Source organism: Euleptes europaea, chromosome 13, assembly GCF_029931775.1.
Source record: "Euleptes europaea isolate rEulEur1 chromosome 13, rEulEur1.hap1, whole genome shotgun sequence".
In the NCBI taxonomy this organism is placed as follows: Eukaryota; Metazoa; Chordata; class Lepidosauria; order Squamata; family Sphaerodactylidae; genus Euleptes; species Euleptes europaea.
This window is the reverse complement of record NC_079324.1, coordinates 34379965-34397895: the sequence shown is the minus strand read 5'-3', so window position 1 is coordinate 34397895 and position 17931 is coordinate 34379965. Positions and strand designations below refer to the sequence as shown.

Here is a 17931-nt window from a genome sequence, read left to right as displayed (position 1 = left end):
GGCCCAGGCTAGCCTGATCTCGTCAGATCTCAGAAGCTAAGCAGGGTCACCCCTGGCTAGTATTTGGATGGGAGATCACCAAGGAATACCAGGGTTGCTGTGCAGAGGAAGGCACTGGCAAAACACCTCTGTTAGTCTCTTGCCATGAAAACCCCCCAAAAAGGGGTCGCCATAAGTCGGCTGCGACTTGATGGCACTTTACACACAGACAGATATTAAAGCCATCCCCACTGAGGGAGAATGATGCATCACACTTTACACACACACCATCACTAGGAATATGCCCTGTTTATTTTTATTCCAGCATTTGCAAAGTGGTGAAGTCAAACCCACAAATCCCACATACAGACCCAGCATGCCTGACACATCTCAAAAAGTCACCTCTGCTGGCTACATAGTGGCAGGGCAGTTCAGCTTCCATTCAACTCTCTCACAAGACCAGGCCTTCCGGTCCTGAGCCAATGCTTCGGTGTAAAATGGTCATGTGAGTGAAGCAGAAGAGACTGGGTGAAGGAGAAGAGACTGGAGATATGGGTGAAGGAGAAGAGACTGGAGATGTATCTAGCCGACCTGACTCACGCTTGAAAGATTCACAGAAGGCCTTTCTCTACCCCACCCCTCCCCCACTCCGTGAATTTGGTTATAAAATCTCAGAAGAAAAGAAGGGGGCCGCACCAAGGCAAAATGAAGGCACGGAAGCAACTGGGGCAGAGGGAAATTAATTCTTTCATAATTTTTGTAAGCTCTACGTGAAATGCTGCATGTGAAATGCACAGGGATTACAAAAATTAAAGAATTTGTTTCCCTCTGCACCATTTATAAAAATCTCTGCAAGATTTTCTACTCCATATGCATCTGGTGAAATGAGCCCTGACTAACAACGTTTACTCCAGCCCAAGCTTTTGTGAATCTTTTAAGGTGTTGCTGCACTTCGGTTTACAACAGCTGGGACTGTCACTAGTGACTGCTCACTCCACCATCCTTATGTCAAACTAGAATGGAAACAAAAGCAGGGCTTTTACCATGATGGCTCCAATCCCTGGAATGTGCCACAGGAGGAATTCTGGTAGTCCATGTCCTCAGAATAGTTTCAGAAAGGTATAAAAAAGCTCTCAGCATGGGTCCCGCAAACACACACTTTAGCAGAGCACAGGAAGTAGATGCGCGACTCAGACCTTTTCCTGGCACACATGAGAAGTATGGGAAACCTATGGTAGCCTCTGGTCACTGGCCCACAGAGGCGGCTGTCCTGTTTTGTGGCATTCCTCTCTTCTCTTCTGACGGCAGCATCTTGCTTACCTAGGTGCCTGTCTTGGGAAACTAAAGCCCTTTGTCCAGCATTCTTTGCATGATACAATGAGACACGGTGCTTCCCAGCCACAACAACCACCAGAATAAAATTCAAGAGGGACAACACAAACTGCTGCTTGCCTGGCATATATTCATTTTTAAAGAAAAACAAATAAATACCCAGAGAGGTCTGCTCTCAATCTAACCCCTCCCCATTTTTAAAAAAAATAAAGAACATGGTGGTGACGCTACACGCGAACTCTACCAACACTCCACCACAATAGAGCTGCAGGGAAAGACTGCAGACAAACTTCCCTGAAAGCGTATTGATGACCAACAGGGCTCCCATTATGACTGAGAAACTGTGGGGTTTCTACTGAGACGGGGTGGATCCTACGTTCCGTAAGAAGAACAGCAAACGTGGACCTTTCCCACCTACCCTCTCCTCATTGCAGCCTGTCCTGCTCCCCGAAAAGCAGCTCTTAAGGGTCAAGAACAGCAAGAGTTGAAACATGTAGATCTTTAACACGGCAGATGAATGGGTGAAAATCTCTTACATGCATGAGTGGAACAGTGTTTATGATCCACTAGGCCGGAGATGTAAAACGCTGTCCCATTCGGAAGAGCCTTTTAAAAAGAAACCAGCTCAAAGTATACAGTTCCAGCCGCCATATGTCAAAATTTTGACAACAGCAAATACAGACACCGGTAGGGCACTATGAGTACTTTTTGCAGCTCCCTCTTTAAGCTAGCAAAGATGGTTAAAGGGGATTTAAGCTTAGGAACGCATTCATATTATTGATCAAGAACCTCCACACATCCATTGATGCACAGTTTAACAGGGCAAGCATACCTTGGAAGAGATTATCTTGTTGTCACAGAATTGCTGCATAACATAAACCTCTGTTTCAGAAACCGGGCGGTGGCCAACCAGGATGGTCCGTGTCCCAACGCGTTTCTCATCCGCAAAAAACTGCAGAAAAGAAAAAAGAACCCAAAGGTCAACTTGTTGAAGGGTGGGGGGGAGAGAGACATGAAGTTTTCCTATGTTGGGAACAGTGCTGATCGGTGCTTCCTCTGCATTTACTGGAGCTGCCCCTAACATTATAGTGCATAAGGAAAACTGCTCTCTGGAAGTTCCATACGTGGATGGAGCAGCACCGGAGCTCTGTATTTTTTGTTGCTGTTTTGTGGAAGAAATGATGACAACACACTCCAGGCTTTCTCCATTTACAACATTCAGTGGGGGGAAATGCACTTTGCAAATTATATCCGTGTATCACAAGAAGCAATTACTTTCCAGAAGAATAGGACAACTCTATGGAGAGTTGGCAGCTCAGAGCTTAAATGTTATCTTACTTCTATTTTTAAACAAATCCCAGCTGTCTAAAAGTGTTTTCTAACATATTTTAGGAAAGGTGGGGAAACCTCAAAAACCTATCAGAGATTCTTTAATGAGAAGATCAGTAATGAAAGGCATGCATTTCCTTGCAAGGAAGAAAGCTTGATCTATCGATTATGCCCCACTATATGCAGCTGCAAAGGTATGCCAGCTACATTCTAAACCTCAGTCTCCGATGACAAGACCCAGCCATACACACTAAAATATGTCCCCAAATCCTGTAGAACATGTAGGAATTCTGTACCAGACAATCAGGGGTGCCTTGGTAGTCCAGCTTCCCTGAAAGCAGTAAAATTGAAAGACACCAATTTGTATTCTATAAATAATTTTTAAAAGGTCAAGTAGGCATGAACATACAGGCTGTGACTTGCAGTCCATCCTATCCACTACCCCATCTCCATCAACAGCAAGGCAGCTTCAGAAGGAGGCACAAGAACTTTAAGGAGATGAGCGTGAAATCATTTGAACCAGAAGTCCAAGGCAGGCTAATGCTCCAAAGCACTTTTATACCCTTTCCCCCAACAACCTCCTGGTCATGCAAACTATTTTGCCTGCAATTCCTACATCTCTGACATGGAAAACATTCCTCACAACCAATAACCTTTTCCGCCCAATGCTGGGCTTGGGGTCAGTTAAAAATAGTAATTCATGCATCTGGAGGGACATATCTATCACTGCCTGGGCCTTTGTCCTGGAAATTCTCAGGAACATCCACAGTGTCAGATCTGTGGTGTCACACAAAGTCCTTGAAATGGTGAGTGATGTGGGGCCAAAATTCCTTCTTACTTCCTCACAACCCAGTGTCAATTACACAAATAAAAAATAAAAGTCTAATGAGTGGGTATGTCTAAGGGAGGGGGGATCTTTCCTTGATATCTCCATTAGGAATTCATACTCCCCTCGACATTTTTTCAGCCTACACACTATTCAGTTTTGCTCTGCTCCCTTTGAAGTGCTTTCAACTCTTTTAACAAAAATACCAGAAGCTCTTTAGCAGTATATTTCACATTCCAGCAACAACCTTGGCCCTTTGTTTCAACACAGCCAAAAGGAGGGTTACAATTTGGTTTTCAATCTGACCCAAAGATCCCTCACTGCATCAATGGTCTACTGTATTTATCCTCTCTCTTTTGCCCCTTTTCTATTTTCTAAAGGTACTTTACAAACTACTAGAAGTTTACACACCAGAGTTCCATGCCAGGTAACAGCAGTACGACAACATAACCTAAATTCAAATATCTGCCACTTTCTTTAAAATACAAAACTTAAAGCGTGCAAAGGCTGGGACTGAGGAGCCAGGTGAGTTTCTGGGGCTGGAAAATGTCTACACCCTGGATGTAGCAGCTGAAAAACCTGTCCTCCATGCCCATTAATCCCAAATCCTGTCAGTACTGCAAGGGACAAGCTACTTAGACCCAAGCTTTGAGGAAGCTCTAGTACTGAGTGGTGAGAAAGAAAATAAATACTTAACCCCTTTCCTGCCGGCCATTTTTTGCTCACAATCCCTGTTCAAATCCCCATGCAGTCCAAAATGTCCTTCCAAATAGTAGCCAAGCCACACCATACCTTGGGTCAGCCCACAAATCCACAGGCTGTGGCACTTCACTAAGGAGCAAGTGGTCAGTTCCCCAGCAAACACATGGCATAACCCAACCAATATTGATTTCAGTGACAAGCATCAAGCCCTTTGTTCTAGAGCCATACAACCTAACAGAGGAACAAATTAAATTTCTTTTTTAAAACAACAGGAAAACGTGTATTTATAGTGCGTAAAATACACAAATCACACCTGGAAAAACTGTGTGTATTCCAAGTTCAAAGGGTCCAATTTTCACATGAACAGGCCTTCTGCCAAAATTTATTCAAGGAAGGGGGGAAAGACTTCAGAGAAAGGTCCCCCAGCAGGGTTTTTTTTTTTTTTTTTAAGAGCGGAAGGGCAGTAGATCCTATTTACAAGAGAGCACCTTACACCAAATCCCCTGATGATCTCTCTCTACAATCTCATCTAGATGTTGGACAAAATGGGGGTGAAAATGGACCCCTTCAAGACCCTACAGCATAAATGCTACGGGGATGAGCAGCAGTTTTGCTGCAGTATCATCTGAATTCAGCATGTCAAATAAGAGATCTACCAAAGCATGGTACACGTACTCCCAACCCAGCCAGCCTCTCAAGAAAGTTCAATATACCATGGCTGGTGGTGTCAACAACCGCTGAGAGGTGCAGGAGAATCAACAGGGATGTACTCTCCCAGTGAAGGTTATCAGTCAGGACAACCAACAGTGACTCCATCCAAAACCCAGGCTTTAACCTAGATTGAAATGGATCTAGATAATCCATCTCCTCTAAGACCACCCAAAACTGTGAAGCTACCACCTGCCAGTGAAGTTCGTTTTCTGGGGAAATTTGAACTGGAAAATTTTCCTATTCAAATTTGAATAGTTTTTGCAAAATTTCAATAATGTTGGCAAAAGGAGGCAAAGACAGCATGTAAAAGCCTGGACAATGTAAAAGCACTGCGGGTTGGTCCATGCTTCATATCCCACATTTAGCCCATGACTGATTTGCAGCACAAGAGTCCTGACAACTGTAGATAAACAGACTATAGCAGTGGGGAACTGCAAGAAACTTCCAGGAGTGGCTATTCCATTCCCCTCACCTCTGCCCCCAACCCTCTTCCCCCACTTCTCTCAGTCTCTTACTCCTTATCCCTCCTGCCACCCGAACTTACACTATCTCTTCCCCCCACACCTGTCACTTTGTCTCCTGCCTCCTACCCTTCTTTCTCTCTCTTCCTGCCCCTCATCACACTTTCTCTTGCTGCCCCCACCTCATCACTCTCTCTTCCTGCCCCCCACCCCATCATTCTCTTTGCCCCCTACCCCATCCCTCTCCCGGCCGCCTGTCTGCTTCCTCTCCCCACAGCAGCAGCGGCACTTCCAGCCACCCCCCACTTCCTCCCACCCCCCACAGCAGCAGCGATGCTCCCGTTCACTTCCCCCCAGCAACCATGGTGCCGTTTCTGTGAAGGCACTGAGAAGTGAGTTTGTGGAGGGGGGGATTAACCCCCCCATCCTTTTTTGGTAAGTTTTTAGATTTTTCAACAAACCTGGGGGGGGGGGGTCCCCTCAAATTTGCAGATAAATCTCCTTACTCTCCACCTGGCCCTGATCTGTGGATTTATGTATCTGCAGATCAGGGCAGCGTTGGCTATTAGATGTACAGATTCACGTATGTGGGGCAGAAAATTTTCCACGGAAAAGTTTGCGCCCTAGATCATTGCTCGTGATTCTTCCACTCTTACTGCAGTTAATGCAGACATACAGTGCAAAACACTGTTTAAAGATTAATATCAGCATCTTGAATTGGACCAGGAAATGTACCGGCAACAAGAAATCTTGAGGTCCAGTGTGGTGTAGTCATTAGAGCACCTCACTATGATCTGAAAAATCCAGGTTCAAACTCTGCCACAAAGTTTACTAGGTGACCTTGGGCCAGTCATCCTTTTTCAGCCCAACTTCCCTCTCAAGATTAATTTAAGGATAAAATGGTAGAGGGACAATCACATATACCAGTGATGGCGAACCTTTTAGAGACCGAGTGCCCAAACTGCAACCCAAAACCCACTTATTTATCGCAAAGTGCCAACACGGCAATTTAACCTGAATACTGAGGTTTTAGTTTAGAAAAAACAACACATACATTATTAACATTTTTTGCCTTAAAAGAAAAACACAACAGAGCTTTCAATGATACAAACAACTTTTTATTGAAAGGTAAAAGTTTGCATTTGGCATGCTTTTGAACAATTAATATTTGTTCAAAGCCCCAAAGCTGGGCGGCGGGGAGTCCAGGGAAGGGGGGGCTTTGAACTGCTCCGCGCTGGGAGTCCAGGGAAGGCAGATGCGATGGCTGCTCAACTTACCCACGCGTGCCCACAGAGAGGGCTCGACGTGCCAAGTCCTGCACGCGTGCCATAGGTTCGCCAACACGGACATATACTGTCCCAAGCATTCTGGAGGAAGGATCGCCTAAAGCCTTGCTAGGTATATAGCGGGCTTCTAAAAATGAATTTCTGCTTGAAAGCGTATTAAGTAACTGAAGAACGTATCAGTGTCTCCAGGATAGCTAGTACTCTGAAATACTTTCAAGGCATTTACACCAGTTTTAGGGGTTCAGAGTATCGCATGCTTTTGAAGGGGTCAGTTCCAAAACTGAAATAGTACTGCCTTTCAGAAACAGCTGAAAACACTGTTAAAGAGGGGGGGAAGCCTTGCCATTAGCATACGGTGAAAGAAAAGCAGAACCATGAAGCTCTCTGGGTAACCTTAGGCTTAGAAACAGATAATTAGTCTAACCTACCTCACAGTGTGGTTGTGAGGATAAAACAAAGGAGGGAAGCACTATATACACTGCCCTGAGCACCTTAGAAAAAGGCAAATGCTTCCTTCCACCCAGAGACAACTTCCAAAGACCCTGGAAAGGAGGTCGTATCCTGAAATATAATGCAAGCTACTCCCACTGTTTTAATCAGACACTCCCCAGAGACCAAAACAAGGGACAAAATAGGGCTTTCCCCGAGTACAGCAATCATAATATCCTTGGTGAAACAGGGACATTTGGTGCCTATGAAACATTTCTGGCAGATAAAAAAAGACTGGATTCTACTTACTGAATAAATGCTGACACTGACATCTTCCTCTGCTGGCCAGGGGACCGAGGCCCTTCTACCGTCCATGCGTCGGGGTAAGAGGTGAGGCTTGTCCCTTTGGGGTAAGGGTCGGTAGGGGTTAAGAATCAAAGCAACCCGGTTCCTCAGTTTCTACACGGTTGATCTAGCGGCCCCCAAAAGAGCAAAGGCCCAGGCCACCATGGTGTGTCCATGGCAACTGCTGGACCTGGGGAATGGGAGGCAGTTGGCTCTGGAACTCCAGGATGCAAAGGGGGGGGGGAAGCTGTAGAATATATGCCAGGATTTAGGGACAGTAAATAAAAATAGGTTGCCTACTGACCAGGAGAAGAAAAAAAAAACAAGGGGGGGGAGAAACTGCCTTGGCTCTTGTGCCATTTTTAAACAGTGCTTGATCTGCAGAAAGAAGCAAAGGGGATTTTCTTTCTTTTCTTTTTTCTTTTTTTTGTAAAAAGGGAGATAAGCATTATATCACCTGCCACGTCTGCACATCAGCTTGCTGCAAAAGTCATAAGCTGTGGGGCCCTGTTGAAAATGTAACAGCCCGGAAGAGGGAAAGAAAGGCTTTTTTTTTCTGAGCGGAGGGTACAGGACGGCAGTGCTTTCGCCAAGAAGGCATTCTGAAAACCTCCTTATAACCAGAAGTTAAACTCTAACATTTAAAGTGCCAGCTGTGAACCCTGACTGGAATCCACATGAGCTTAACCCTGAAGATGTTGGGCCACAGGAAAACATTGGTTTGTATGTAATCAGAGGCCTGCCTTATTTTATTAGTTCTCGGAAAACTTCAGACCCTACAACAGATTTCAGGAACCTAGCCATCTACATGAAGCTAACTCCTCTGGCAGCAAAAACAGATCTTTTCTGGAGCATTCATAGCAAAATTTTACCATCTTTTTTTCCCAAGGCATTGCTTCTATTGTACTGTTTTGCTTGCTGTTTGCCGAAGTGAATAGAATTTAGAAAGGCAAATGCTAAATCTACATGTTATAATATAGTAAGTCAACCTAGGTACACAGTCAAGTTTTGACTTTCAACACAGAAATTCAACAGATGCAGCTCAGCCCACCGGGCTATCTCAGTTGAATTTCAGCTTATTGCTGTTTGCCGAACTGAACATGAATTTAGAAAGGCAAATGCTAAATCTACATGTTATGATATAGTAAGTCAACCTAGGTGCACAGTCAAGTTTTGACTTTCAACACAGAAATTCAACAGATGCAGCTCAGCCCACCGGGCTATCTCAGTTGAATTTCAGCTTATTGCTGTTTGCCGAACTGAACATGAATTTAGAAAGGCAAATGCTAAATCTACATGTTATAATATAGTAAATCAACCTAGGTACACAGTCAAGTTTTGACTTTCAACACAGAAATTTAACAGATGCAGCTCAGCCCACTGGGCTATCTCAGTTGAATTTCAGCTTATCTCTTAAAGGCCCAACAGCCTGCCATAAAAAGCTGGCGGCTTTAACAAGGCAGATACAAAATATAGTAACAATTCCTTCCCACAATCCTGGTGTGTGTTATAACTCTGAAGAAAAATAAACACGAAGTCAGGTTAAAGATGCAGTGCTTTACAACACCCCACAAGCAAGTTCTACCTCCTAGCCTTACAGGACCACCTTTAAAATAAAAAGAGAACAGAAAAATATTTCCAACCCAAACCACATTGTATGAGATCTCAGCCAAAAGACCTGGTAATCTTAGGTGAAACATAATTTTGTAGAAACGTTGATATAAAGCCCATCCCTGTATCCCAAAGTAAGCTAAACAACAACAACAACAACAAAAACCCCAAACAAACATGCTCCATATTAACTACAAACAGAAGCTACATTTACATGCATCAACAGACCACAACATATACATAAAACATTCCTAAATCACCTATCGACAAAAGCCAGGAAAGGTCCAACATACTGATTATCTTTAATGCTCCATTATTTTTATTCTCATCCTCAGAAACCTCTCCCCCCCCACACTTTTTAAAGTAGCTGGTTTCAACTGCTTATTTTCCAAGTAACAAACATACCAATTTTTTTCTCAATACACCAGCCAACAGAGAAATTAGCAAACATGGCTTACCCATGTCGTAGACCACAGTTTCAGCAATGCGTCTGGGCTTAAAGAGAACTCCATTTCTCCAAAGCTCACCAACAATCTTCCGCATTGAGAAAGTAGTTAAAAATTAAGAACTTAAAAAACTGAAGCAGCGTTAGAAAGTAGATGAGACAGAAATGAAAAACTGGCTTTGCATAGAAGTTGGACAAAGATCAGATTGCCTTCATTTGGAATGCATTCAATTTAAACAAGCACCTTGTAAGAGGAGGGACCTTCTGCCTACAAAACGATCTGGAGCCAACTCAGATGATTCAGGATTGCAATCCCATGCCCACTTACTGTGGAGTAAATCCTACTGAACTGTTGGATTTACTTCCAAGTAAACACTCAGAGGATCAAACAACACAGGTACAACCCAAAATACACTTAGTGGAAGGTGTGTGCTGTTCAGAAGTATCCAAGATACAGACCACCAGTAGGGTTGCCAACCTCCAGGCAAAAGCTGGAGATCTCCTGCTATTACAACTGATCTACAGCCGATAGAGATCAGTTCAACTGGAGAAAATGGCCGCTTTGGCACTCTATGGCATTGAAGTCCCTCCCCAAACCCCGCCCTCCTCAGGCTCCTGCCCAAAAACCTCCCACCAGTGGCGAAGAAGGCCCTGGCAACCCTAGGTATTCGAAGTGTGGTGTAATGGTTAGAGTGTCAATCTAGGATCTGGGAGACCCAAGTTTGAACCCCCACTTTGCCATGGAAGAGTAACCTTGGGTAAGTCAGACACTCTCAGCGAACCTACCTTTGCAGGGTTGTTGTGAGGATAAAAAGGAGAATGATGTAAGCCATTTGGGGTCCCCTCTGGAGAGTAAGATGGGTTATAAATGAAGCAATTTTTAAAAAGTAAACAAAGTTTAGATTCTAGATCAGCCTCCCAAAAACATTTAAGCCTCCAGATTGCACACTTTGAAAATTCTCCAAGCTGGCAACACTGCATATTCCTTCCAACGTGACCCTGCCTTCATAACAGATCAAGAGCTATGGTATTTTGTGTATTTGGAAAGCTGCTCTAATCTACTGTATTTGTCTTGCTGCTGTTTAATAAATGCTTCTTGGGTTTCAGTACTGAAGATAAGATGAATGTCCTGCTAGGTAAATATTCACAGATGTTACAACCCTAAGTGCAACAGAACTCAAAGGATTTCCTACAGACAGGCCATGATAGCCACCCACTCATCTCCAGCTTTATAAACACCAGCAAATTGTCCAACACCTATAACTATACAGTATCTACACAGATTTTGGGCATGTACTGAAGCTAAGCAGGGTCAGCCCTGGTTAGTATTTGGATGGGAGACCACCAAGGAATACCAGGGTTGCTGTGCAGAGGAAGGCACTGGCAAACCACTTCTGTTAGTCTCTTGCCATGAAAATCCCAAAAAGGGGTCACCATAAGTCGGCTGCAACTTGAAGGCACTTTACACACACACACTGAGTTATATCTGTTGATAGGAACCAGAGAGTCTACAGTATGAAACACATACTAGGACAAGATGAACATGATAGGATAGTTGCTGGGTTCTGTGTACAGAAGATAATACTCAAAGACACAAAAGGCATACTTTTTCAGCATTTTGCAGCAGCCTGCAGGTTTTTGTATTTTCAATCTGACACCAGCACCACCTTTCCCCCCATCCCCCTTCCTTTTTGAAAACACCTACCCTGATGGAGAGTTATGGAGAACCCAAAAGTATACACATTCGTGCAGACAATAGCAGGTTACAATGTTCATCTCCGTACTTCAAAAACTGTCATCTGCTGATTTCTGCATGACAAAGAAGAGGCCAGGTTGAGTTCTGTTGTGTGAATTAAAAGCACCTCTCCACAGAGATGCTGATTTTGACTGTTCTCGTTCTAGTATGTGGTCATGAGTTTTTATTGGACCAGATGACAGCCAGCCAGTTGGTGAGTTCTTTCTTCAATCATGAGATCAATGCATCTTCTCCTGCCCTGATGCAATCTCATGGGGCTAATTTTAGTGGCTATTTTACTTTCCTGGGCTCACCTCTCTTGGATTCCTTTCCTCACGGCTCCAAGTGGCTTCCAAGAAGTTATTAAAACATTACAGATTAAATCCAAATACTACGTAGGTGGGCCACCGTGAGTGATGAAACAGACAGCAGGTGGCAGCCTGACAACCATAACTGGCACATGGCAACATATGAGATGTGTGGGGCTTAGGCTGTGAAGGGTTTTAGAGGCACCTTAAATTAAATTTGGAAACAAAGTGGCACTGGCAACCAATGAGGCTGCTTCAAATAGGGTAGCAAATGTTCCCATTGGCTAATAATTGGGCTGTCACATTCTGGACCAGCTGCAGTTTCCAGGTTGTCTTCAAGGGCAGACCAACAGTGAGCACGTAACCCAGCCGTGAGTCCACAAACGCACAGATCAGCGTAACTAGACTGGCCGAGTCTAAGAAAGGAGAGAGTTGGTGAACCAGATGCAGCTGACAAAAGATGCTATTGGCCACGCACCACTGTGCTTTTCAAACAGCACGGCTGGTTCAATGAGCACCCTCAAGCTCTTAACGTGCTCTGCAAAAGCCAACGTACCATCTGGAACAAGTTGTCCAAATCTTTCCGTATGTCCCTGTGTGTCAGCTGTGATCCTCAGGTTTCCATCGCCTAGTCTCCCCCACCCCCACTTAGGGCAGCCTGCCTGACACCAACTAGAGCCCATGCCTGTTCTGTTCTAATTCCCACTCCGGAAGTAATGAGGGGGCCACCAAATCTAGAAACTTTTTAAAAGCACTGCAAGGCTATTGTATGTTCCAGGGCTTTCAGTGGAGTACAGATTTCAGGGTTTTCTTGGGGAGGGGGGATTATTTGAGGTTTTATTGGATTGTTATTTGCTTACAAAATTTATATCCTGCTTTACTAGGTTGATACCTGCACACATAGTATTTGAGAGACTTCTACTAACCAGTATAACAACAAGAACCTATTATACCAGATGAGTAATTGAGAATAGAATTTACAACATATACACATGCCTGGGTTTGAACTGTTTGTATTTGTATCCATTAATGTATTTCTGTAAATGTGTGCAGATTTACAAAGGGTTTTAGTTAACCACTGATGAAGGCCCCATAGGCCGAACGCGTTTGGTATGTGGTTATAGTTATCAGCCTCAGGAAATGCCATTGTGCTATTTTAATGCTTTTAAATAATTTTAATTTTTATATGGCGCTTCTAATAAATTATACTTTCAGTATTTATACATAGACTTATATATATTTTCCTTTCACCCAACCTTGGGTACCCAGCTTACATGTTTTGAACTGCAGTCTGTAAGCTGCTCTGAGCCACAAGGATGTAAATATTTTACCATATAAATAAGCAGGAGGTCGTGTTCACTCCTATGCCCTCAAGGGCTTGAGCTTTGACGGTTACGGCTCAAAGGAGACCAACCCCTGCATTGAGCGATCTTCGGAGTCTACAAGCTGGTTGGAGGAGGAGGAGATGTATAATTGCTGGGGACAACACATTCTGCTTGATCAGGAGCATCTGAATGACCCAATGCACAGAATGCAGAAACACAGCAGATAGTCAGCAATGGCTGATAGGAAGGAAGGCCAGAGCAATAAATCATGCAGAGATGGTGCATGCAGCCTTCTCTGCAGGTGGGTGCTCAGAACCACAGGAGCCTTTAATTATTCAATTAACTTCTTGCAGCACACCATTTGGCAAAGACTGGCATGAACCCAACGTGGCTTCTGTCAATGTGCTTCCTGGCATCAATTTGCCTCTTGAATCTTGAGAATAAAATCTCAAGGGTCTTGAATAGAAGGGGGGTCCCTCCCTATGAGCTGAATGACTGCTGAACTCACCCCAGAGGGGCCAATCATAGCTATGAGCCCTTGACACAGACAGATTTAGGAGAGTCATGATAGAAGGCAACTTTCTGGCCTTGCCCCTCTCACTGTAACCTCCTGTGCTGATCCCTTGCAAGTGAGCAGAATGGTGCGGGGAACGAACTGGAAGTCTGCAGCAGGGGATAGCAGATGGAGAAAACATTTGAGGGGGAGGAGAAGAGAAAGGAGCTGCTGCAGTGTGAGAAAATGGCACTCTAAGATTCAAGCTATGTCTCTAGAGCGGCCATGCAGGGAGCAAACCCTCCCCGTGTTTGAAAACTATGGGCACTCAGTTCAAGGCAAAAAAGGGTTTGGAAATCTAAAAACAAAGCCTCTCCTCTGTCCAAGGGAAGGTATTTCTCTAGGCTCTGGCCAACACCTTATAAAGCAAATATATGTCAGCAGCTAGTAGGATACAAGCAGCCTCAAGATAACAAGAGCAAGTCTAATTGTTCAAACAGGGCGCATGAGCAATGAGACAGAGATGCTTGCCAAACCATTGTGCTTTAGATGCACAGCTCCAGCCTTACTACTGGCTTAAAGAGGACTATAAGGTTTTAACTTTGACAACAGAGCTTTTCTAGTTAATGCCACAAGTTAAAAAGTCAGCAATTTGCTGGATTTTGAGGCTGCAGCAAAAGCAGGAAACGTATATTTCTTTGCCTTCTGACTGAAGCAAGTGCTAAGCACAGTAGCACCAAAAATAATGAAGACATGGCAATCATTGGACTTCAAAGCCCCAGAAGTCATCTACTGTACCCACATTCTTGAGTAAGATCCTACAAACAACTCCCATAGACCGTAAGCCTCTCTTGTTTTTCTTGTGTATGTCTTGTGAGCTGCAGCCAAATAGGTCAAGCACGAGTTTCACCTATGTGCTTTGCTAGAGGGCCCATTTGGAATTCTGAGAACAGGAGGTCAGCCAGTCCAGTTGCAAAATGTCTGCCATACGGGCTGGGTCCAACAGCAAAACATTGGGAGGCTCCACAAAAGTTGGGCGCTTCTATGCCAAGCATGATCCTGTGAAGGAGGCAGCTGTTTCCAAACGGGTGCTCCCTGTAAACACAAAGGTGATGCTTCCTGGGTGCTTCGGAAGCAACTCCTGCTCCAATGAGGCAGAAGAAGAAAGCAAAAACTTGCTGTTTACTTTGGGGAAGCAGCAGCTGCATACTAGGGAACACATCAACAGGCACCAAGTTGGGAAGCGTTCTGAAGCTTTGTGGATCTGGTCTGTCCAGTGGCTGGGAGATTACTAGAAACCCCCCATCATAGGATAAAGGATTTTTTCTTTAACGAAGGAAGGCATTAAAGAATGGCAGAACCACAGCTCAATGGTGGAGCTCTGAATGCACAAAGTTCTAGGCTGAAGCCCCAGGCCTTCGACTTTATTTTACATACTTTTATCTTACAATTCAATTAGTATATTGGTTCTTGAAGCTGCTAACAAACACCAAAGCAATTAAAAGCACATAACACAGTGATTATAAATTAAGTTTACAGGTAACTGAAGACAGAAAGATAAGATTAATGAAAACAGAAAGATAAGATTAATGAAAACAGAAAGATAAGATTAATAGCAGCATCTTAAAATCAGCCCACAGTTATAAAATGAGCAAACAGGCAGCAGAAATTCAAATCTAATCTTAAAACACAAATGACAACAAGGAAATAAAATAGTCAATTTATGGTTATCGAGAGATCTTAACAGCAAGAAAAAGTCTCGGTTAAAAGCCTTGGACAATAAATAGTTCTTCAGCTGTCGCAGGAAAGGCAGCTAATCTGGTGCTCCATGAGCATTGAAGGAGAGGCTATTCCAGAGTCTGGGCACCACAAGCAAATAGGCTCTTGCACCCAATTGCGCCATTCTTTCCTTCCAAAAACAGAGGATGGCACAGCAAGGCCTCAGATGATGATCTCAGAGTTAGGAGGGGCAGAAGAAGACCCTTCTGTGCCCGTGAACCTGCAGGCCTGCTCATCAGGTAATACTGACCTAGACAGACCAAGGGCATGACTCAAGTTATAAGGCATGTCCAGATCCAGATGGCTTCAAGCCGTAACTCTCCCTCCTGTGAGCTGCGGTGCTGCATGGGTTATGGGGAAGCCGTCCCATTAGATTCCCTCTCCCCGCTTGGTCGGCTCAGTTTCTTGTACGTGCAACATGGCAGCTGCATCTTCTCTTTTGCAAGAGAGATGCCTTCTGAGGTACCTGGAGTGACAAGGAGGACCAACAAAACACAGAAGCCTATTTGAGACATTATGTGATGGCAGAAGAGAACAAGCAGGGCCAATGGTTCCTGTTTCCCCCCCCCCCTATTTTGTCACTATGTCTACAAGTCTAGCCCTCATCCCCACCCCAAGACATACATCTCATCACAGTAAAAGGGAACTGGGGTTTCCCTTTGGAAGCTGAAGAGAACGGCCAGTTCCCGCCTCTATTCCACACTGCTACAATAACACTATACTATAGACGGCACCCTGCAAGTGTGAGATTATATGGAAGGAAACCACCAGCACCTGATGATAGTGGGCCTGTTCCCATACAATCTGCCCCTTTCTACACTTCTGTGTTACCAGAGCAGCTTAGAATAGAGATACATGGAGGGGGGGCAGTCCTTACAAGTTCGTCCCAGGCACTCATGCTCAAGTGTAAAAAAGAAGAGCCACTTGCACATTTTAACATAAAAATACCCCCCCCCCCGAATCAAACCTAACAGCTCATCTAGTCCAGTGAGAGGCTCTTTGGGCCACAATTCAGTCCCTGGCCTCTCCAGTTAAAAAAATTGTGAAAGACCTTGCCCTGAGATCCTTGAGAGATGCTGCCTGCCAAAGCAGGCAATACTGACCTCAGTGGACTCTGTAACAAGGCAACTTATGTTTAGTTCAGCTGCAGAATCGTCCTTCCCACCATGGCCAACCAAATTTGCCATGTCACGTGCTCATCCCCAACAACAGGAATGTCATCTGCTCATCATCAATAACTAGAATTCCAAGGTACACCAGCTTATATCCTACCTCTTTTCTACTCAGCAAAGTCTGAAGCCTTCCTCTAGCCCAAGAAGCTTTCCTCCAATGGAAGATGCTCTTCTGCCATGAAAGAGCCACATCCATTGGAGGAAAGCTCCTTAGGCTGGAAGAAGACTTAAAACTTTCCAGAGAAGTGTGATAAGGCACAAGGCACTGTTTCAGAACAGAGAAGTGCCACTGAGTTGTTCTGGATAACAGGAGAGATCAGTCACTGGCTAGTACTTTGTCAAATTCTTTTTTTAAAGCCACCTCACCTAACAACCAACGCTATATTTTGTAGCAGTGTATTACACATACTGGAAAATTATTTTGCCTGTCCCAAATTTGCTTCCCAACAACTTCATGGGCTGCTTCCTGGGTTCTAATATTTTTGACTCTTTCTTCCTGCATCCCCTGCACCCTTCTTCCCCATCTTCTCCTAAAATAGTTGAAGCCACACTTTTCTATGAGAAGTAGGAATTTAAAATTTTTGAGCAAAGTGCTGAAATGTGCATCTGAACCGTAGGGAAGACTAGCAACTTCAGGACCAATGGAACAGGGGAGGGGTATCAGGAGGAAATCCTAAGGGGCAGGGTTTGGGGAAGGGGAGAAGTGAAAATATTAATGTTCTGCTGGCAAACTTCACTTCATCTCAACCCCAGCCTTGCTGCTAAACAGCCCTTGCTTATGGCCATTTTCACAAAAAGGCAAATTTGCAAACCAAGAAGGAAGGATATATGAACAGCAATTCCAACTGGCTATGTCCTTTGGACACATTGCAAAATCCTTTTAGTGGACACAAGAGTCCAAAGAATTTCACAATCTCAAGGTTATCTAAAGCTATTTGCAGACTTTTTGGCACCGACAGCTTCCTCTTTCGGCAAGGCCATCAAGCTAATGGAACTGAGAAACCCCATCCTCCTTAGAGCACGGATCCTTTTGGGATCGGACTCCCCACCCCCCATTCCCCTGAAACAGTCTCTAATGCTTACCCTTAAATTGCAACCTAAATAGCTTTACAGAAGTTCATGTACTCTTCCGGAGGCCAGTGAAGGCTCAGGACTTCTTCATTTAGAGAAAGATTGTTTGGCAAAGGTCACAGAGATTAGTTTGGCTCTAAACTGGTACCCTTTCCCTTGCGAGTTGAGCTCGTTCCCAGTAATCTCTTGAGGTTTTTTTAAAAAAAGAAGGCCCCGTATAGCTCACACACAAATGAATGATACTGGCCCACCATGAATACCACGGAACATATGAAACTGCCTAATACTTAGTTCAGAACTGACTGGCAGCAGCTATTGGGAAAAGATGGGTCATTCCCAGTACGATGCTGTCCAGGGGTCTTAAGAGATGCTTGGGATTCAAATCTGGACCTTCTGTTGACCTCAGAAATACTCTGTCACAGGGTCACCAAGTCATTATGCTTCACAGCAGTGCTAGTGTTAGCTGATTCCGCTCTTTTCCTGAGAAGTCAAAACCTCAAAGGCCTGATAAGAAACAGACAGAGGCTGCAGTACTACTTGGGCTTACTGTGAAATTAGTAATCCTTGCTCCAGCTAGGAGCTCTGCTTGTGA

General features: G+C 44.3%; 1 protein-coding gene across 1 annotated transcript in view; it reads right to left on the bottom strand.

Annotated features, from left to right (window-relative positions):
- ATP11C (ATPase phospholipid transporting 11C) overlaps positions 1–17931 on the bottom strand; it is a 100054-nt gene that overhangs the window by 51956 nt on the left and 30167 nt on the right. The window contains exon 2 of the mRNA XM_056859255.1: positions 2144–2263. Within this exon, the coding sequence (XP_056715233.1) occupies positions 2144–2263 (120 nt within the window). The remainder of the gene's footprint in view (positions 1–2143; positions 2264–17931) is intronic.